This window comes from Eurypyga helias, unplaced genomic scaffold, assembly GCF_000690775.1.
Source record: "Eurypyga helias isolate BGI_N326 unplaced genomic scaffold, ASM69077v1 scaffold1846, whole genome shotgun sequence".
Classification (NCBI taxonomy): domain Eukaryota; kingdom Metazoa; phylum Chordata; class Aves; order Eurypygiformes; family Eurypygidae; genus Eurypyga; species Eurypyga helias.
The window spans coordinates 1-22,260 of NW_010256998.1; the positions used below are offsets into that span (position 1 = coordinate 1).

The 22,260-nt window shown below is 54.6% G+C and overlaps 1 protein-coding gene across 1 annotated transcript; it reads left to right on the plus strand.

Moving 5' to 3' along the window:
* Positions 1-3,706: 3,706 nt before the first annotated feature.
* ATP8B3 (ATPase, aminophospholipid transporter, class I, type 8B, member 3) lies at positions 3,707-19,579 on the plus strand (the record flags this gene model as incomplete). The annotated part of the gene is made up of 26 exons (XM_010153827.1): positions 3,707-3,798; positions 4,355-4,468; positions 4,928-5,026; positions 5,462-5,523; positions 6,097-6,169; positions 6,272-6,342; positions 6,902-6,984; positions 7,609-7,767; positions 8,301-8,389; positions 9,233-9,426; positions 10,115-10,323; positions 11,659-11,693; positions 12,102-12,255; positions 12,685-12,873; positions 13,291-13,403; positions 13,802-13,966; positions 14,272-14,383; positions 14,676-14,751; positions 15,175-15,310; positions 15,758-16,025; positions 16,531-16,754; positions 17,343-17,426; positions 17,729-17,968; positions 18,147-18,285; positions 18,544-18,679; positions 19,318-19,579. Coding segments are annotated over 26 exons (3,578 nt in total), but the record flags the coding sequence as incomplete, so codon positions are not given.
* Positions 19,580-22,260: the final 2,681 nt, after the last annotated feature.

The window sequence follows — 22,260 nt, forward strand, 5'->3', positions numbered from 1 at the left end:
CCTGGCACCCGCTCCAGCCTGTTCCCGCCTACTCCAAGTGCAATTTTTATTTCTAATTATTGAGGTGACGCGTGAAGTTTGCAGAGAGGTTTCTTGGAACCGAGGTTTCTTGGATACCTCCTTGGAGGTATTTCTCCAGTGCTTTGAATCCCTCTTTTTTTTTTTCCCCCTTTTCATCCCCTTTCCCACTGCTCCTGGGCTCTGGCAAGGGGCTGTTTTCCCAGCTGCTTTTGCACGGCTCCCAGCTCCGCGGAGGGCCCCGCATCTGCCAACTGCAGGTCCTTCATTAGCTGTACTTTTGCCTGGCATCACCCAGGAACACGGGTGCCTTGGAGCAGACGAGCGGGGAGGGGGCAATGACGATCATTACTGGGTACGATGGAGCTCTGAGATGCCAAGTGCAGCAGGAACATGACGGATGGTCAGCTTCAGGCCTGATGCTGAGCACAGAAAGGACCTTCTGAAAGGATGACAACAGACAAAACGGGCCTTCCAGCGCATCTTGGGGAGGCTGAGGACAGGGTTAGGCTCGTTGATGAACACGATGGCACCGCTCGCTGGTTTTGAAGCAGCATGCCCAAGCAAACCTCTTGGCACACATCACTGTCGGCCTCAGCTTTAATATTGATGACCTGGAGCAAGGAGCAAGGTCGGAAGGTGCTTTGAGCAATGGGCGAGGGCCCCGAGGGCACTAACCAACATTAATGGCCCTGAGCAGCCTCACCTGGGACCCCTCCCACACCTTCCCATGGGCACGGGGCTCTGTTTGAGCTCAGCCCTGGGGCTCAGTGCTAACCTAGGCTCGATTATTACGGGTGGCTCTGTGTCAAGCTTGGCCATGTGCGTGTGCCTGGCTCTGGACCCAGCCCTCTGCCCGTGGACTGATTTTCTGGCTCAGCCTGGGAGCTGCCTTGTCCCAGTGGACCTGCCCAGCAGCCACCGGACTATGTCTCACCTTATCCTGACCTGCACGTTGACTTTCTGGCTTGAGTCTGGACCTACCTCGTGATCGCAACCTTGACCGGAGCTCTGGGCTGGAGGTTGATCCTGGCTGCCACCCCTAGTTCTGCCCTGCCTGCCCACGGCTGGGGGCTGCAGGATGGACGGGCTGGAGAGGACTTCGCTGTGCCCGGGCCCAGTGCTGGGGAAGGAGTCACGGCAGGGGTGGTGACCTCCGCCAGTGCGAGCCAAGGGGCACTGGCTGGTTGAGAGGAGTGTGAGCAGGTGGCTCTGTTTTTCCCGTTCTGGATACCCTGAGATTCATCTTGTCTCCCATTGGATGTTCCATATGGGGCAGGTACCTCCATTTAGCCTGTATCCCTCAGCCTGTGTATGGTCCATGAGGAGGAGGTGCCCCTGCGTGGTCAGAGGAACCCACCCCTCTGGCAGGAAGAGGTGGGGAAATGTGCTGGCCAGGAGCAAGAGATGGAGGACAGTTTTGGTGTGTGGCCCCCCCGCCCTTGTCTCTCTGCAACCAGATGCAGCCAGAATTGGCTCTTTGCAGGGAAAGATGTCCCAAGCTGGCAGCTTCACTGGGCCGAGGGCACAAGTGGGGTCAGAGCAGTGAGGAAGATGGGACATCTGCATTTCTCTGTGTCAAATCCTTTGCCACTTTATTTTGCCTAAACAGTGGGAACAGCCAGTCTGGGCACCAAGGGGCTTTTGTGCAGCTGGGTATGGAAGAAATCTCATCATTCCAGGTATCCCTGTTCTTCCTGCTCCATCTTATTTGTGGGACAAACGGTAGCTGGAGCCGTGGGATGTATCACCAGTGTCCCACCATGCACGGCAGCTCCCTGCAGCCCTTCGTTCCTTCTCAGCCATGAAAATACAGATGAGCCCCAAACGTCCCGAGCTCATGGGTGTGATTTAGGATCCAAGCACAGTGACAAACGCAGTGCTCGGTGGTGGAGAAGGATGACGTGGTGGGGCAAGCTCTTGGATGCAGGGGCCGAGGTGCTGCCCGTGTTGCTGTGTGGGGTCTCTTTGGCCTGGGATGGGGTGGCAGCTCTGGCCCAGCTAGAGGAGAGTGTCTGAGCAGCATCGTGTGTCAGGGCAAACTAATATCACATTTGCCTTGTACCATGAGGAGCAACAGGGAGAGAAGGAGACACTTCAGTGGAAGAATGGAAAAAAAGAAGTGATCAAAGGAGTGAGATAAAGAATAATGGCAGGGACAGACTTCTGTGTGGGATTATTTAATAATGAGGTAATTAATGCTTTATACCTCACTGACTCCTTTCATGTAAGGATCACAAAGCGCTTCACAAACATTAATTAATCTTCCCTAACATCCCTTCAGGGAAGGTCACTGAGCGACTGAGCGTAAGGGAAATTGTGTCGTTGATGAAGGTGGCTGCTCTCAGCATGATGGATGGTTGGGTAGGATGGCAGGATGGGGAGAGTTTCTTCTCCTTGCTGGTGACTTTAAATGATTTCCCATAACTTCCTCAGAGAGGAAAAATGTCTTTGAGTTGCCGCGGGCAGCTGGGACTGGGTGGAGGTGACCCACGCCAAAGCAGCTGAGCATCCCTGAGGACGCCGAGAAGGCAGGGGCCTATCCAGGCAGCGCCCAGCACCGATGCTTGTGCAAGGTTTGAGTAAGTGTAAGGCACCTGTGAAGGGCAAACCATGACTTGGGAAAAAATGCCAGGGTGAAGTGGATTTCAATTCAGATCTGAGCTGCGGCTGGTCCTGCAAAAGGCAGAGGAAAGAACTTCAGGTGTCCAAGGGAGAGACGCATCTTCTGATGACAAATATTCAGCCTGATGTCACCGACCTGTGACATGAGATGGCCACAGAGGACTGTGTGTCAGTGTGGGGTTTTACATCTCTGGGGTGGTAAAAAGGTCTAAGTTAGTTTGCAGCTCCAGGAAAGACGCTCCTCCCCGGCTGCGCCCAGAGTGTCCCTTCTGCATGGTGTCCCGCTCTGGAGAGGCGGAGAGCCCAGCTCTGGGTGTTGGAGCATCCCAGTGGGGTCACGCTGTCATTGCTCAGTGCTGCAGATATCTTACTCGTCCTTGTTCCTAGACCCTGGTAGCGGTGCCAGCATGACTGCGCAAGACCCAGCCTCGGGCTGTCTGCAGGGAAAGAAGCAACTGCCAGGTCAGTGTGCAATGTGTGTGTTTGGGGGGTTTTCCTTCTTTTGTAGACCGTTTATGAGAAAGTTGAATATGGGACAGGGTTGTGAGATGGGGAAGAAGCAGATTTGGGGTGAAATGGTCTGAAAGGGTCTGTCAGCTGGGGTGAAGGAGCAGGGGAACATGGCTGGGATGTCCCTTGCTTGGTGGTATTTGCACTGGGATAGCAAAAACAAAATTAGGAGGAGAACAACCAGCCTTCAGGCTCACACAGACTGTGCTTGGAGGAGCTGTTGTTCGCCTGGCCTGATGATACTGTTAGACCAACACCTGAGCCCAAATGGTTAGCCTGAGGCTCAGAGGGGAAGCATGCGCAGCAGTCCTACACCTCTGGATGCTCCTGGCCTCCTGTCCCCTCTGTGACCCAGCTGACCCCAAAGATCCAATTCTGTCCCGGTTGTACCTCCGGCTGCCCTCAAGGTGTAGGAGCACTATGGAAAACCCATCTCGCTCATGGTGGGTCACCATGAGCCCGGTGGCACCATCACTGGTCCTTGTGTCCTTGGAGGCTGGTGGCCAGGGCCCGGCTCTGATGAGAGCTGGTGGATGCCCACTTGCTTTTCCAGCTTTCACCTGGGAGGTGAGGGCCAATGACCGAAACTACCACATGCAGTTCAAGAAGAAATTTGCCTTCTGTCTGACCAAGAAGAAGTACGCGGTGAGTCAGCCTGGGCCCACCCTGGGCCGTTTCTTTACTCAGCCCCTGACTCCTGACCTGGTGGCGGTTGGGGTGACATCCCCGGTGGGATGGAGAGTCACATAGGTAATTCTCAATGAAGAGGAAGGGGCTGCTCCCTGCCTGGTGCCCCAGATGTCTCTTAAGCTGTCAGACAAGGAGCAGAACTGTGTGAAGGATGCTTTTCAGTCTGATGGTCAAATCAAAAGAAAGATTTTTGAAAAGGTTTTGATTGAATAAAACCAGATTTATTTTTTTTTTCCAGCTGAATAATGACCATCTTGTTGGGGGTCAGTTGGGTAATGCTTTAGATGACCAGACACAAAATATTTTGTTTCAATTCTAAGTCATATTGCCCTTTGCTCTAATAAAACTTCTTTTTCCTTACAGCTTTTGGAAATCTTTAAAGGCATCTCTTATGCCATCAAAAGCTGAGAAGTCCTAAAAGTACCAGAATGTTTTTGGCATTTTCAAAACACATCCTTGAGTTCATGTGGCTGAACTCCCTCTGTGGCTTTGACCTGCCTTTCTTCCACAGGGCAACGCCATTAAGACAGCCAAGTACAACATCCTTACCTTCCTGCCGCTGAACCTCTACGAGCAGTTCCACCGAATGGCCAACGTCTACTTCGTCTTTGTCATCCTCTTACAGGTGAGATGGACATCAAGGTAAGAGCAAGCTTGTGCGAGACAGTCTAGCAAAGGAGGGGTGTCTGGTGCTCAGAGCAGGGGGTCCCTGGTTGAAAATGTCACGGGTGCTGCTTTTCAGTGGTGCTCATCGTCTTCCATGAGCTCTGAGGGGGTTAACCTGAGTTAGGTTTGGTTACTTTAAACCGATCGGATTTGGATGTAAGCTACACTCATGTAGACCACACCTACCCTCCAGATTCAGTGACCCACATGCATTTCAAGCATTCAATTTAAAAAGAGGTGAAAACTCAACAGAACAGTTCCATGTAGACAGAAATGTGATTTGATTCATCTTGAATGTGTTCCTGCCCCCCTCAGGCGCTGGCTGGGAGGGGAGCTGGGAGCGAAGGGGTTACTCAGTCACCTGAAGTGTCCCCAGGTGGGATGACAGTTGTATGAGTGGTGTGAAATTCTCCTCTAGACCTTCCCTGAGATCTCCACGCTGCCCTGGTACACTCTGCTCTTCCCCCTGAGCTGTCTTCTCATCATCCGGGGTCTGCGAGACCTGATCGATGACATCGTGAGTATGGGTTGGAGCAGAAGGCTGTGAGTGTGGGGTGTAGGTCCTGTGAGGGATGGTCAGCACAAAGGGCTCCTTTGCTGTGGGGTGACCTGAAAAGCTTGGGAGTTGCTGTCATTTGTCATTCCTGAGGCACCATCAACTCTACCATCTCCAAAACGCTTCGTATTTTCCCTTGGGACTAGACGGTTTCCTTCCTTGGGGTCTAGACCCCCATCTCTGTCATCTTTAACATCTTAACCAATGGCTGTATTCCCAGGTTGGTCCCCAGAAATACCTTTATCCATCAGAATACATCTGTTTGCTTCAGAAAGCAGATCTTGCCCTGGGGCTGAGGAGGCAGATTTTGGCATTAAGAGGGTTCCATGGACAAAGAAGGCTGGCATGGCCCATCCCTTTCTTTTGTCCTCTGGTTTTTTCCTCTCCTCTGTGCAGGGCCGTCACCAAAGTGACAGAAACACCAACAGCAGACCATGCGAAATCCTGTCTGGGAAGAGGTGAGGGGCTTTGAGAAGCTGTACCCGTGTTTCCCGTCTTGCATGGAACGATGGATTATCTGAAGTGCTGAGCATCCTTCAGCTTAGCAGCTGAGAGGGGGTTTGGTGGGAATGTCCCTGACTCTGCAAACTCTTATCACCTCCCAGAATCTGCTGAAGGTGCAGCTATTGCCCTGTAAGAATGATCGTATCCCAGTCACAGACAACAGTTTGGAAGAGCCCTAATTTGCTGTGAGATGGTGGGAGGAGGGTTTCCTGGCCACAGAAGTTTCTCAGAGTCTTCCTATCTAACCCCCAGAGGTATATTCCTGCTAAACACTGGCCCAGGGAAGGACCAACGTTTCCCACCTGTGGCCAGGGGGCTGAAAGTCCCGGTATGTGGATGTGGTGAACGGGCCCTGTGCCATCCTCCGTGCTCAGCCGCACTTCGGTCTTGCAGATTGTACGGTGGTGGCGGAGGAAAAAACAATCCAGGGACCCCACTCATGCAAGGAGCTGGGACAGGCATAGGCAGGTCCAGAGGACAGAAGACAGCTGTGCAAGATAAAATTTAACCTCTTAATTCTCCTGCAGCTTCTGCTGGCAGAAATGGCGTGACATCCGCGTTGGGGACATCGTCCGCCTGCGTAAGGAGAGCTTCGTCCCGGTGAGCGGGGCCCCAGAGCTGGCTTTGTGCCAGGGGCAGGAGGGGGAGTTTTGGTGAGGAAGGGCTCAGCCAAGTGCTCTCTCCCTCTTTTTGCTCTTCGAGGCCGACATGCTCTTGCTGTGCAGCTCGGAGCCCAGCAGCCTGTGCTATGTGGAGACTGCCGACATCGATGGGTGAGGAGAGGGGCAGGGGACGACTTCTGCCATGGGGGGAGAGGGGCAGAGACATCCCAGGTGACAGCTGAAGCCTCCAGTCCTGGGGACCTCCCAGCAGTAGGGTCAGACACACTGGGAGGGCTGCAGAAACCATAGAGTTGGGGGCTCCTCCAGAAGCTACACCTACAGACACCCCAGAAAGGTGTCGGTAGCCCCACATTTTGAAAATGGGAAGCCAGAAACACTTCTGAGGCTTCCAAGGAGCAGATAGTGACCTCGGGCATCTCTCTCCGTCTCTCAGCTCCTGCCCAGCCATGCTGAGGACAGCGTCTGCCCATCCCTCCCACCTCTCTCTGCAGGATGATTTAATGGAAGGGTCTCTGGGCCAGAGCTTCCTCCCTGCATGAGTGCTCCATGTCTGGCATGATAGGTTCCTATCTCACTTCTCATTGCCATCACTCGGGTAATCACATGATAATCAATGGCCATCTCTGTCCCATGGGTCTGACAGCAGAATTAACAGCTCTGTCACCCCACAGAGTTGTTTTATTTTTCCCTCCCTGGCTCCTGTGCACAGGGAAACAAATCTGAAGTTCAGACAAGCCCTTCTGGTCACCCACCAGGAGCTGGTGAGCGAGGAGAGCCTGGCCACCTTTGATGGTGAGTCTCTCAAACGGGCAAGGATGCAGCCATCCCACCTCGATGGGATCAGTTCTGCCTCAGGAAATCTGTCCCCTCTGGCACCAAGCACCACTAGCCTAACCAGAGGTTGTACTTGCTCCTGCGTGCAAGGCTGGAGGGTGGTTCCTGCCAAAAGACCTTGCAGGGAGGCCCTTCCCCAGCAAGGTGGGTCTGTGATGGGTCCATTGGGTTTGTGCACCTTCCCTTTGCCCTGGATCTTGATTTTCCCACTGGAATCAAGTGCTTGACTCCCAAACCTGAGCTCAGGTTGGATTTTTTCCCCTTTGGTCCTCCATAGGATGCAAACTCCCCTTTCAGAGGGGATGGAGGAAGCCATGTTTGTCCCTTTTCCAGTTCTATAGCCCAGTGCAGTCCCTGGACTGAGCACCCTCCCAGCACTGCAGGGTGGCCCTCCAGCTTCATGTGACCTTAATTTGAGCCATCCATATCCCAACTGCATCTAGAGGTGCCCTGGCAAAATCTGAATCTCCCCTGAGAAGCCCCCAGCATCCCTCTTTGGAGGGGGCACATGTGGAGGGGAGGAAGAGGAAGGACCTCTCGTTTCCCCCAAAGCCATGGCCTGAACTGTGCCCTCTGCTCAAGGGAGAGTGACCTGCGAGGAGCCCAACAGCCGCCTGCACAGCTTCACTGGCACGCTGGAGTGGAGGGGCGAGACCTACTCGCTCGACAGCGAAAAGATCCTGCTGCGAGGCTGCAAGCTTCGCAACACCGACGTTTGCTACGGCTTGGTTATCTACGCAGGTGAGTGCCCAGGCACAGATCAGGAAGGGCAGAAAATACCCAGATCCTCGAGGGTTTTAAGCTGCCCAAGCGCTTCTGGCATCGGCTTGTCCCATTCTCAGCTACCAAGTGGGACACAAACTGCTTCTGTAACCAAACCCCGAGAAGTTTGTCCCAAGCTTTGCTGGTGGTGGGCTCACTGGCAGGGAGATGATGGGGTGGTACCAAACCTGTGCTTATCCCAGGTTATATTTCCAGCTGCATCCCATCCTGGAACCATTTCACTTTGTGGCCTCGTGCATGGACGGCTCAGGGCAGATGAGAGCTCGGCCATGAGCAGCTGTGGGTGGAGGGGTGGGGTGAGATCTGGCGTCAGCAGCACTTCTCTGAGTGTGCAGCCACGGCTTGACTAACCGCTGACCCAGGGATGTGGTCCTCTGAAGTCTTCAGAGGTGGGGAGATGTTATGAGGGAAACCAGCATCATTTAGCTGCAAGTCAACCTTTGGGGGGCTGAGGACTAGTGTTTTTTATGCCTAAAATGTTTTTTGTCCAGGATTTGATTCCAAAATTATGAGGAACTGTGGAAAAATCAAGCCGAAGAAAACCAAGCTGGACCGCATGATGGACCGGCTGGTGATCATAGTGAGTGTGGTGCAAACACCTGCCCTGGTCCACCAGCCTTCTGGGGTCGCTCACAAGTCTTCTCATGAGAGCCTGCTTGCTTGGCTGATGCTGATTTTTCTAAGCTTGCCAAATTTTGTTCACAATATCTGGGGTTTAACCTTTTATGGGCAAATGCCAAGTGATGTTCCCAGGAAGTGGCAGCTGCTGTGTCTGGAGCAGTCTGCGTGGTGGTTGTGTTGCTTAAACCCTGGATGCTGGCAGCTCTGCGTCCTCAGCTGCAGAGCAACCCCTTGGACCCGGGAGCTGGAGCATTCAGGGTCTCCAACCCCTCCTGGGCTGCTCTACTCATCCATGACCATGCAGGTCTGAGGAGATGGTATGTGCTGAGGAACCTGCAGGTTGTGCCTCACCTCAGGGTAGGTGGAGGATGGGGGAAGGAGGAGCCTTTCCTCTGTGGGAATCAAAACAGCATGGTCATCACAATGAATTGGATGGCTCTTATTCCAGTTCCTGAGTGTCATCACTTCTCAGACTGGCCACCAGTATCCTTCTGTTTGCTGGTAACTTCCGCAGGAAGGCTGCCGGATACCCCTTGTCCAGGGAGATGGTGCCTGAGGCTATTGGGAGGGTGGGAAAGTTGGGTTTTGCTGTGTGTGTGTTGGATGTGTCAAGCTGAAATATGTGCTGTAATACTTAATCTCCACCAAGAATGAGCTCTGAGGACCAGCTTCAGGCACAAGGACACCTTTCTGCAGGGTTACAGCTAAATGAGACAGTTTGGAAAGGGCAATGATTTTTCCCTGAAAAGAGTCTGGTGGGCTCTCTGTAATGGGATGTTCTCATCCTGGCTTCCCATCTCAGATCTTCCTGGTGCTGTTGGTCACGTCGCTGTGCCTCGCCGTTGCCTCTGGATTCTGGGCCAGGATGTTCCAGGAGAAGCACAGTTACCTCTCTGCTCTCTACAAGCACACAACCCCTTTCCAGCAGGCCTTCTTCAACTTCTGGGGCTTCACCATCCTCCTGAGCATCATCATCCCCATGTCCATGTACATAACGTAAGAGCAACAGAGCTTGCGAGCGACCAGAGATCAGTACCCCGCCCCCTGCCCTGGGCCATCGTCTGGCACCTTGGTTTGATGCCACAAAATGGGGCTGCACAAACAGCCCAGCTGTGACCCCGAGCAAGTCATTCCTGTACGTTCCCTTAGCCATAGGGGGGTAAGGGGGATGCAGTGTGTATCGTACAAATATTGATGATGTGCTTTGAGATCTCAGAGACCTCAGAGAAAAGCCAGAAGGAGGTGCAAAGACAAGTACTGATGTCGGGAATTGTGGCCAGGCTGAGGATGAGACTGATGAGGGTGGTGTTTGCTGAGTAGCAGCAGGGTGGGGAAGAGAGGGCACAGCCCTTGTGAGAAGGCAGTATTCACACCCTGTGCTGGAAGAAGCGGTTTCCAAACTTTTATGCCCCTCACTGAATCTCCAGATCTATTTTGTCATCAAGCGTCAGATTTCCAGAGGGGAACCCGGTTGCCTGGGACGCAGTGGGCTCAGTCTGGTGTGATGAGCCTCCTGGCCCCAAACAGTGCAAAACCCTCTTGCTTCCCCAAGCTCAGAGCAATAGATCCAGGTGGGGAGTTTCCCTCTGACCTTTCTTCCTGTGTCAGATCCCCAAGTGCCCCTGGGATGTGAGTAATGCAGTCTCCTTCCCTACCGTAAGTTTTCTTCCACCTGACTCCCTAGGTTTGAATTCGTCTATTTGGTGAACAGCTTTTTTATCAACTGGGATCTGGAAATGTATTACGCTGTCAAGGACATTCCAGCAAAGGCCAGAAGCACCAGCCTCAACGATCAGCTTGGCCAGGTCGAATATATCTTCTCGGACAAGACTGGCACCTTGACGCAGAACATTATGCGCTTCAAGAAATGCTGTATCAATGGGACCATCTATGGTAACTTTTGGTGGAAGCAAGTTTGTAGGGACTCATGAGTTAGGTAAACCTTGACTTGATTCTTTCCACACGCCCCAAGCTTCCCAGCAAGCCAGGAGGAGTGGATTGATCTTGGCGGTCCAGGTGTAGACAGAAGAGGCTGTAGGAATGCAGCTTGTTCTCATTTCCCATATTGTCAGTGCTTTTCAGGGGCCGCACGCCTGCAGTCACCCTTGTCTCATGTTCCCAGTGCAGGGAGTCGGGGCACAATTCTGCCCTTCTAAAATGGGTGCCTTTCTGGAGGTGTATCATGTCCCAAGCTCAGCAGAGATCAGCTAGGTTTTCCCTGATAAAAAAGGGAACCTGCGCTTAGGAGCCCTGCACAGCTACAAACGCACAGGCTGAGTGAGGTGGATCCTGCCTGGAATCTCACTTGGGTGCTGGCCCAGGTGGCCAGGACAGTGCAGGCAGACGAGCCACGGGGTGATGGGCCAGTGAAGCCCATGGATTTCTATTTTCTATGAAGGTCTTGGAGAAAAAAAGGAAGGATTTCTTTTTTTTTTTTTCCATAGTTTTCTGGTGAATCTCCAGTGTGGTTTCCAAATCTGGGCACTTTCAGGTGTTCTGTGGAGGAGGCAAAGAAATCATCATTCCCCCTGTGTTATTTCTTTACAGTAAATGCATGTAATTGCTCTTTTTCCTTTTTTCTTTTCTTTTTTTTTTTTTTTGTTTTTGTTTTTTAATGATTCTGCTTGGTTTTCCCCTTAGAAACCCAAGAATTGCCAAGTCCTCTTCTTATTGCTACACTTACTCGAGCTCACGGCTGGCTTCTGGGAGCTCTCTCAGTGCTTAATTAGAGAAATTTAGTGAGCGGGGCAGGCCAGAGCTTCAGCATGGAGCTCCTTTTTCCTGAGATAAGCACCAGGCACTTGAGGCAAATGGACAGTGATAAAAAAAAGAGGAGGGGAAAAAAAATCTAGCAAAGTTTTTAAGCAGGAATAAACCCAATTTTCCCCTGCCTGATGCATCGTGTCACACCTCTGTGACAGCAGCATCACCGTAACACCTCCAGTGTCTGGCCAACTGCCGAGTCTCCCAGGAAACGCGGGTGAAAGCTAGACCTGAGTTTTTAGCATTAGAAACGTGTCAAGAGTCTGAAGAGCCCAAGAGCCAAATGAATCAGACCTGGATATCCTCAAGGAGCCTGGCTCACGACCAACACCGAGCAGATGCTGAAAACCTGTCCCTTTTTGCCAGTCTTTACCCAGCAGTCCCTTCTAGAGAAACTGCTTGAAGCCCCCACTAGTGATGCTCCCTGCCAGCTCTCTATTAATTGAATTATTTTTATTTCGGCAGGTACAGGCACAGGCCATGAGAACAAACAGCTGCCGGTGCGTAACTCCCCTCTCCCGCGTAACACGGGGACAGATGCTGCCCCTCACTGGGGCCAAAGCTGCAGATGTTGATTACATGGGCCACAGGCCCAGCTTACAGCGGGGTCCCACGCTGTAGGAGCAGCATGTGTGTCCTTGTGCTGGCGGTTTGCCAGCCCTCAGCTGCCCGTGGAAGTCAGGGGAAGAGGGTTTATAAAATAATGTGGTCCTGATTATTTTTTTATTCCTCACCTTTTTATACTCACCCCCTTGGTGTAGGCAAAGCAGAGCTCGGCTTACGGGCTCTGATCCCGATCAGACTGTGCCAGCACAGGGTCGCTCTATTGCAACCCAGCAGCATCCCTGGCACAGAGCCCCGCGCTCGGTCTCTCTCGGGTGCCTGCAGCCTGCCCGTGCCTCTTGCAGGTGTCGGGGTTGACCTGGAGCCGCCCCAGGGAGAAGTTGGACTTCTGCGATGTGACGCTGCTGGAAGCCGTCCAGCGGGACAGTGACCCCGTGCTGAGGGAGTTCCTGAGGCTGCTGGCCCTCTGCCACACTGTCATGGTGGAGGAGAGGGGCGGTGGGTTGGCCGTGGTGGTTGACGTGCTCGGAGTGGGGTCGAGCTGCCGTTCAAGGAAATGAAGCCATGATGGTCTTTTCCATCTCCCAATAAAGCTCTGCTGTGCAAGGAGCAGGTGGTGTGAGAGCCTGGGGATGGCTTTGTGCCACTGTCCTAGCATCACGGATGTGTACATTTGGGTTTGTTTTAGTGATAATTAGTTAGGACAGCAGCACAGGGGGAATAATCCATCCTTCTCTGGGCAATTGTCCTGCCTGGGGCAATGAGGAGAAGAGATGAGACAAGTAGGACTGAGTTTCCCTGCCCTTGTGGCTTGACTTTAGGGTGTATATAGATAATGTTGGTGCTGGGCAAGAACAGGGGATTTCAGATGTCCAAGAGTTGCTTGGCAGGGATTCTCCTTGTCTAACCCCTACTCCTCTTCTGCAGACGAGCTGGTTTATCAGGCAGCTTCCCCGGACGAAGAAGCACTGGTGTTGGCAGCCAGGAACTTGGGGTACGTCTTTCTGGCCCGAACACAAGACACCATCACCATCAGTGAGCTTGGGAAGAAGAGGACGTACAAAGTGCTGGCCATGCTGGACTTCAACAGTGACCGCAAGAGGATGTCTGTCCTGGGTGAGCGAGATGGGGTGTCTCAGGGAGCCCCTCCAGGAACATGGAGGGTCCCTTTCATATTCTGCCCTACAAGGGATGGCACCAGCACGGCTGTGATTGACCACAGAGGGCACAGGGGCTCCTAAGAATTGCCCTGGTCATCCCTGCAGTTTTGCTTGCCCAAGAAGGGTTTGAGAAGCTGAGAGTCAAGTCAACCAGGGGCTCAGAGGAAGTGTGTGAGGAACTGACAGTCCTTGAGGCCCAATCCTGCCTCATCATGGTGTAGATCTGGGGAAATTCCTGTGTTTCCTATGACTGCAGGCAGAAAAGCACCAGCGTCCCCTGCGATGCCTTCTGCAGCATGGCCATTGCGTGGGGACATCGATGAGTGGGAGTCATCTCTCCAGGTACCTAAGCTGTCCTTTCCCTCCCTCCCAGTGCGAGACCCCCAGGGCACAATCCGGCTCTACACCAAGGGGGCTGACACAGTCATCCTGGAGAGACTGCAGAGGCGAGGGCCCAATGAGACCATCACCGAGAGAGCACTGGATGTGAGTCTCACACCAGCCTGGGGCAGAAAGGGCTGGTCTCCCTGCTGCTGGCTTTGGGCTGGGTGTCCTGGAGTCCTCGCATGTTCTTTCTCCCTCTGGCTTCAGGATTTTGGTCCTTCTTTCCTCCTTCTGGTCTAGGAGCTTCACCTGCATGTGGGACAGGGACTAAGAGGACATCAAATCCTTTGGTGTTCTGCATGGACCAGTTGCATTGCAAGGGTGCTCATGGGGATGCTGTAGGATGGGGGAGGGAGTCAGAGTCCAGAGGGAGACCCTCAGATCCTGGAGTGTCTCTGGCTCTGCCCATGGAGTGTCGTGGCTAGCTGGCATGATGCCCTGGTCCTCCGCGAGAGTCATCTTGGCCGAGGGAAGGGAGACCTGATGTCTCATCTCTGCAGCGCTTCGCAGAGGAGACACTGAGGACTTTATGCCTGGCCAGCAAGGAGGTGAGCGAGATCGAGTACAGCGAGTGGAGCAGGAGGCACCGCGAGGCCAGCGTCCTGCCGCAGGACTGTGCACGGGAGCTGGACAAGCTATACGAGGAGATGGAGCAGAACCTGCAGGTGGGATGAGGCCGGGGTTTAGGAGGAACCAGCTGTGTTGGTCCCAGGGAGGGCAGGAGTGTGGGTTTCAGCTCTCCAGGATGAGGCGATGAAGTGTCCAACCCAACACCCATCCCCTGGATTGCTGGAGGGCAGGTGGAGTCCCCCACAGGGGTGACTTTGTGACATGCCGGTAGACACTGGGCTAGATATCTGTCAGGTTGTGTCCACCCATGGGCAAGGACTCCTGGTTGGATCCAGGGGCAACTCCCACCTCCGTATCCTGCCCTGCCCCATGTCATGACACCCACTCACCCTCCATCCAGCTGCTTGGGGCCACGGCCATTGAGGACAAGTTGCAAGACGGAGTCCCTGAGACCATCCAGCTGCTGCAACTGGGCAACATTAAAGTGTGGGTGCTGACGGGAGACAAACAAGGTCAGTGGAGACAACCCCAGACCCCACCAACATGTTTCAGCTTCTCCCCTAACCAGGACCAGACCCTGGGAGTGGGCAGCAACCAGGTTCTTCTGTTCCCTTTGATGTGCAATAGCAGCATGTCCCACAGATCATGTTAGCCATGGGGAAACTGAGGCAGGGGGAGGCAACTGCCTGGTAGAGCAGATGTGCCAGCAGCTTCTGCCCACCAAGGGCTGTTGGACCTGGGGGCTGGGGGCTGCCCTGGGATGGGGGGGCAGCACCATGGGCTGTTGACACCTGCATGTTGCAGAGACCGCAGTGAACATCGGCTACGCATGCAAGCTGCTCATGGATGACATGGAGATCCTGGAGGAGAAGGAGGTCAGGTGAGGAATCATGACCGCCTGGTTCAGGACATTGTTGTCCCTGCTGAAGACACTCAAGGGCATAGGGACTGTGCAGAGCTTCACTCTGCCAGAGTCGCTTCTCCTTCCCTGTCCCAGCCTGCATGTCCATAGCCCCCATCTGCTGATGCTTTTCCAGGCTCCCCATCTGTTTCTGCCCCTACAGCATTCTCTTCCTTGGCAGGCTTTGACCAGAAAGTGCTTAAGCTGTCTCTCCAGCCTCTAACCCACAGAGACAGAGGCTGATTTCTGATACCAGTGAGCCCTTGGGGTCCCTTCTCTGTCCCCCCTCTTCCCACCACTGGGCACCAGCCCCATCTCCCATCTCCTACTGTCGGTCTTGCTCAAAGCCAGGCAGCGTGCCGGTGTCCTCAGCCCAGCTCCAATCACCCTTTCCTCACCCAGCGAGATCCTCGAGGCTTCCTGGGCGAGCAACAACCACCGCTGTGGCAGCGGGGGAGGCAGCGGCCGCCTCTCCCAGCAGCGCCCAGAGGCTTCGTGCCACAAGAAGAGAGCGATCGTCATCAGCGGGGACTTCCTGGTAAGATGGCACTTGGGTGCTCCCCCTGCTCCTCCCTGCGCTGGCAGATCTGCCCTGGTGCTATCGAAGTCCTGGGTGGCACCAGCACGCGGAGGATGCGATGCTCCTCCTCCCTAAGGGATGGAAAAAGCCTGTTTTGGGCTGGGGAATGAAGAATGGAGAGAGGGACAACCTTGCACTGATCTTTTGGGGCTGGGGGGCTTCAACCACATCTGCCCAACCAGTCTTCTAGGATGATGCAGGCTGGTGGGTAATGACATGTTCTTCTGGTCATACTGGGACAAACTGGTCTCATGGCCACCGTGCCTGCGGTGTGATGAGCTTGGAGAAACCCGGGGTCACTTTTCTGTAGCATGTACAAGATTTAAGAGCATCGCTGAGGAGCTGGGGGGTCTGACGCTATGAAGGCTATGGGTAATGTCCCAACCGCATGTGCTGTCCCCTAAGGACAAAATCCTCCACACGGGAGAAGCGCTGAAGGAGAAGAAGGGACGGCTGTGGCAGTGGCTGGCTCGGTGCAGGGCCACGGGCGCGCAGGAGCGGGGCAGTCTGGTGGAGAAGGCCTTCGTGGACTTGGCCACCAGCTGCCAGGCGGTGATCTGCTGCAGGGTGACCCCCAGGCAGAAAGCCCTCATCGTGCAGTTGGTGAAGAAGCACAAGAAGGCCATCACGCTGGCCATCGGCGATGGGGCCAACGATGTCAACATGATCAAAAGTGAGGCTCGATACAGGGGGGAGTGTGGGTTTTGGCTGGTGCATCCTGCTGGGGGGAAGCGGTGGTGCCCCATCTGCTGTCTCCACCACCCCACCCTCTCCTTTGAGGTGAGGAGCTGGGAGGGGACACCCCAGACCAGTTCTCCAATGTTGCTGTGCCGGGAGGGCAGCAAGAAGCACAGGACCAGGACAAGAACAGGGTGGACCACTTGCTTTGGCAGCGGGGATGAACCTTGAGGAAAATTCAAGCCCCAGCCTGGGCAGCTGGCAGAAACACCCCTGCCCTTCTCCAGCAGCCCCGACATGGGGCTATGTTCTTCACACGCTCAACCATGCCTGCCATGCACTCCCACAGCTGTGGCATGTGACGGAGGGGGCTTCTTCCCTTCTCACGCAACTCCTGGGTTCACCCTCTGCCCCTCAGCCTGGGGACTATCCAGAGGGAAATCAAGCAACCAGCTCCCCAAAACACTCCCCACCAGTTTCACACCCTCCTGTCCCTGCAGCTGCTGACATTGGGGTAGGCATCAGCGGGCTGGAGGGCATGCAAGCCGTGCAGTGCAGCGACTATGCCCTGGCGCAGTTCTCTTACCTCCAGCGCCTCCTGCTCGTCCACGGCCGCTGGGCATATCTGCGCATCTGCAAGTTCCTCCGCTACTTCTTCTACAAGACCTTCGCTGGCCTCATGGCCCAGGTCTGGTTCGCTTTCCACAGCGGATTCACGGCTCAGGTGAGGGATGCTGCTGTTAGCAGGGTCACATCCATCCTGTGGAGGTTTTCATGCCAGTGTTGCAACCCCTCCGCTGAGGACCCCATGCAGGTCTCGTGCCTGGTAATGGCTGATGGACGTGTCCACATCACTGCCCTGGTGTCCTTTCTCCCTTGCCCTGCTATTGGTCTGTCCAATTTCTTGGGGCTGCCTGGCCGCGATGCAACTGGTTATCTGCTTTTTACCTGGCTGGGCTGGAAAAAGGACCCTGGGGAGATTTGGTCCTTTGTGAGCTGCAGCTCAGTCTTGGACAGATACAGGGAAAGATCCCACATGCATTAAACTGGTTTCCTCCAAAATGGGAGCTTTTATCCCAAGGGCCATCAGTGTGACCTGACCACCAATATGTGGTTCTAGCCCCCATCTCCCTCTGCAGCACAGCCCCACAGCCCACCAATTGCTGCAGACGTGGGGCTGATGCAGAGCAAGGGGCAAATCCATGCAGATTTCCCCACACTTTGGATGTGGACTCACCCCTGGTGCCTGGGCATCCTTTCTGAGTGTTTCCAAAGCACCCCAGAGCTCACAGCTGCTTTCTTCTCCTTCTAGCCTCTGTACGAGGGCTGGTTCCTTGCACTCTACAACATTTTCTACACTGCCTACCCCGTGCTGTCCATGGGCCTTCTGGAGCAGGTACAGGTTCACCAGGCTGCATCCAGCCCCGGCGCCAGGGATGCAGCCCCCAGGCAGGTGTGACTCGGCCCAGTGGTGGTCACACCCCTCTGCACGGCTCTTTGTGCTGGGCCGCGGTACCGAGCAGCTCGGTAGGCATCGATGGTCACCACTGAGCCTGGGGTGCCTCTGTTCCCCGTCACCCCAGAGCAAGTGGGTGGAGGGACTCACTGCAGCTCTCCTGAAGGGTCTCTTGGAGGGGGTGGCCCAATGCTGCTCCCTAGGGTGGGTGGGGAGGGTGATGCTTAGTCCCCTCCCGGCAGGACGTGAGTTCCAAGAAGAGCCTGGAGTTCCCTGAGCTCTATGTGATCGGGCAGAAAGATGAGCTCTTCAACTACCGCGTTTTTGGGGTCACCCTCCTGCATGGGGTCAGCACTTCCCTCGCCAGCTTCTACATTGCACTCTGGGCCTTTGAGGACAGTGTTGGCAGCAAGGCCGTTGGTGACTACGAGTCCTTTGCCGTCACGGTGGCCACATCAGCGTTGCTGTCAGTCCTCATGGAGGTGAGAGCTGGTCTGCCCTGTCCTGGCCCTAGGGGGAGATGTTCAGGGACTGCAGCCGGGCTCAGCCCTGGGCACTATGACGTGATCCCCAGCAGCTTCATGGCTGGGAGATGGGGATGAGTGGCTGCATGGAAGAGGGTCCCCACAGCCCCTGTGTGCTCTCCCCTTGCCCCTGCAGATCATCCTGGACACCAAGTTCTGGACAGCGTTGTCCTTCCTGATGGTCACAGCCAGCCTGCTGCTCTTCTGCCTCTTCTCCTTCTTGACCCAAAGCGGCGATGCCTTCAGGATAGCCCCTGCCGTCTTCTGCTTCCCAGGTGAGATGCCCAGGGAACCCCATGGTCCTTCCCATGGGGGCCCATCCTGGGCTTGGTGCTATAAGCTGTTTCCTACCTTGTAGATCACCTCTTCATCGCCACCTCTTGATCTTGCTGTCATGATTTTTTTACTCCAATTTAGGTGCCATCTCCTCTTAGACCACTTGACCCCTTTGTGAGTGGGAGCCTGTCCCCCACCAGTGTTCCCTCTGTCCTCACCACTTTCCCTAAAAAAACCCCCGTCCCTTGCCTTGACAGCCGCCAGCCGGAATGCCCTGACCGACCCCTACGTCCTGCTCGTGATCCTGCTGTCCTTGGTGGTGAACACCGTCCCCTCGCTCACTGTCCGCTTGTACCGCACCATCATGGGCAAAGCCACCATCCAGCAGGTGAGGCAGCGTGGGGACGGGCATGGGGAGGTGTCTGCCTCCAGCCAGTGTCAGCATCCGGGGCTGGCCAGGGTGCTGCTGGGGATGGGAAGGGTTAGGTTCCCCAGGGAAGCCACTGCCTGGGCTGTAGTGGTGGGACATCACCTCTCCTTGGTGGTACCACTCAGCTGCTGGTGGTCTCTCATGACACTGGTGTCCAAGTGTGGCTCTAGGGCCCTCTCCCCAAACCACTTCATGGACCCTCTGCAAGAGACCTGTTCCAGCTCTTGGAGAGGGCTGCAGTAGGGAACTGCAGTAGGGAACTGAGCCTGAGCACTCCCTGGAGCTGCTGCTTAGGAGACAGTGGGGTCTGGTGCAGGTCTTGGTACCACCCCCTGCTTTGTAGAGCTCACCCCCATCTAGGCTGTGGGTCATACCTTGCTGGTGGTACAGATAGATCCCAGAGGAGATCAGGGTTTGAGATTGTGCTCCAGAGCTCTGGGAGCTTTGAAGACCCCCATGAGTGTCCCCATGATACGCATCCCATCACATCAACTCAGGTGACGGTGGAGCAGGGAGCCAAATTGTGTCTCAATGAAGGGCGTCCCTGCCCTCCCTGCGTGTTCCTCCTTAGGGTGAGGCCTTGCCTGGGCGGTGGGCACAGCCCTGACTTCCCCATCTCCTTGCAGAAGATCCGCCTGAAGGCCATGCAGGAGCCGGAGCCCTCAGTGGAGCTGCGTGCCCATGTCCCTCACGGCTCCTTTCACCGCCGCTCCAGCTACGCCTTCTCACACCAGGAGGGCTATGCCAGCCTCATCACCCGCGGGCACAGCCTTCGTGCTGGGGGCACCCACAGTGCTGCCCCCAGTCTCCTACACCCAGAGACAACCTCGGCAGTGTCCTCCCTCCCCAGCCCCTCGGCATAGCTGACACCCTGTCTGGCATCAACGTCCCATGTGCTGGGACAAGGGAAGTGCTGTCCAGGTGCAGAACTGGCTGGCTCCCTCCTTTTATGGGCATTTTTAAAATCTTATTTGGATGGGTTTGAGGCATGGGCAGCCCCTGTAGCTGCAGAGGGGCTGGTCCAACCTTGGGGGCCATTGCTCCAGGCACTGAGCCCTGGGACGTGTCCCGCCAGCAGCTCCATCTCCCCCACGCACCATGTGCAGGGGTGTTGCAGGAGCCTGTAAAGCTATGAAAACCACTGAGCTCTGCTGCCACACTCAGCCCCTCACCCCACAACTCCCTGGCTGGCACCCCAGTCCCCTTCCCTCTGCTGACCCCCCCTTGGAGCCAGGGCTTCATCCTGCCCAAAGTTGATCCTGCTCCAGGCTGGACGCACAAACAACTCTGCTGCCCCAGCCTCCTTATTCCACCTCTGAATCAATAAAATGCCCTGACACAGGGCCAGCAGTGGGGCTGGGTGGCGGGTGTAGCCCCTCACCCTGCTATGCCAGGGGGCTGAGCTGCAGTGGCTGCACGAAGACCCCTGTCTGGTTTTCCCACGGCTGCAAGGAGCGTGGGGCAGAACTGGCCGCCCACCCCACGAGGGGCTGGATCGGGCACCTGCAGTTTTCATATGCATCGACCCAACCGATCAGACTCGAGCGGTGTAATTCTGAAATGCCCCATTTTCTGGAGAACCTACATGTGATTGACTACCTGCCAGTTTTTCTTCTCCAGCCAAACCGGCCTGGCTTCTGAGAGCGTCTCCTTGCTGCTCCCTGCCATCTTCCCCTCCTCGTCTTTGCTGTCCCTGCACAAGGTGCACACAGCGGTGGTGTTTGCTATGTGCCATGCCCTGTCCCCACAGCAGCCATGTCCCTCTCCCCTGGGACTGATGTCTCCATCTTTAGGGGCAGCTTGTGGCCACAGTTTCTTTGCTGCAAAACCCCAAAAAGTACTTCTGGGGGAAGGGCAAAGCATCGGGGAGGACACGTGCACCTCTGCCCCGCGGGCATGGGAGCACACTGTGCTTTGGGGCCATCAGCAGCGGGTGTGGGAGAAGTTGTATGTGGCCAACTGACTGGTGACCGGATCACCCTTTGTGTTGTTTTTATTTTTTTATTAAAAGGACTTCAGCTTTTCTCTCCTCTCCTGTAAATCTCTGCCATTCCAAGGGAGAAAGCAGCTCAGAAAGGTCCCGTGGTCACTCGGTGTGTGCCATCAGCTCTCTCACTTGCCAGCACTTGTGCCACGGCAAAATGCAGAGCAGGACAGGTAAAAAGATGGATAATTAAATCAGCCGTGGGGACTTGGACCTGCCTGTGGCACCCACGACTTGATGGGTTTGTCTAACAAGTGCTTTGGCCTCATCTGCACTGAGTTTGTGAGAATTAAAGTGTTTTCTTTGGGCTCTGGCCAGAAGGGTGCTGGATGTTGCCAAGAAATAAAAGTACCTGAGGCTTCCTCTGTGAAAGCTCTCACCCCTACAAAAAGTGGGTGGAAAACTGCAGGAAGAAACCCTTCCCAGCTGCCTGGTCATGATGCCCGAATCTACCCCCTGGTGCCCTCAGACCAGGTCTAGGAGAGGAGCTGATGTGGTTAAACTGGGGCTGCTCCCCCAGAGCCTCCCTCCTCCAGCCCGAGCCGCTCCTGGGGCAGCAGAGCGGTGTCAGGAGGGAACTGGCCCACGAGCATCACCACGGGACACGCACGCACCAGGGTGAATGACTAGAAAATAATTTATTGAAGAAACAAAAAGCTGCAGAAATACAACACAGTCATGACCAGTAGAGGATGAACAAGTAGAGATTCATTCTTTTTTTTTTTTTCTCTTCTAAAACCTGTTGACAGGCTGGAGTTAAGTTTCCTGGTAACTTCCCCTGCATGAGTTGTTGCAAAGAATAAGGAACAAACTCCGGAGCACACAGCACAGTTTGGATAAAGTGCCTGACACATAAGACTCTTTTTTAATTTATTTTTTCTTTTTAATGTTTGTAAATAGCTTAAACAAATATAGTTGCAAGACACAGAGGAGTAACAATTGCATTTCGCTGTAGAGTAAAACCTATCCCATGAGAGTAACAAGGAAGCAGCAGCAAAAAAAAAAAAAACCAACCCCAACACGAAAAATTCAATTTAATTAGAAGGAAAAAGTCATTTAAAAACTCAGAGATGCGGCCCTCGGACCGTGTGGGACGAGGGCGAGCGTCACCTATTGCTATACAGAAAAATGAACAATGTTTTCTGGAGGTGGCTGGGCTGGCAAACCCGAGGCTGTGGGTTCTTCCTGGACGGGATTAATTCTGTCTGACTTCTATTTTCTTTTGAAATTTAAGGGAAAGAAAAAAAAAAAACAGAACAGTACAACAAAACCCCTGAATTTTGTTCATTGCATTTTTAATTTCCTCTCTTTAAAAACCCCAAGCAAAGAAAGACACAAGAGGAACCGGGTTCTGCGCAGCAGCGTCTGCACCCCAGCCCTGTCGCCGGATGCCAGCGCCGTCCCACCACGGTGCCCTCTGAGACAAGGGAAAGGAGCAGAGCTATGGGGGGACACGCAGTGCCAGCCCAGCCCAGCAGCATCTTCACGGTGCCCAAAGCGCATTGGCGAGAGAGGTAACGAGGAACGAGGAACTGATCGTCTTTCTCACCCAGACTTCGG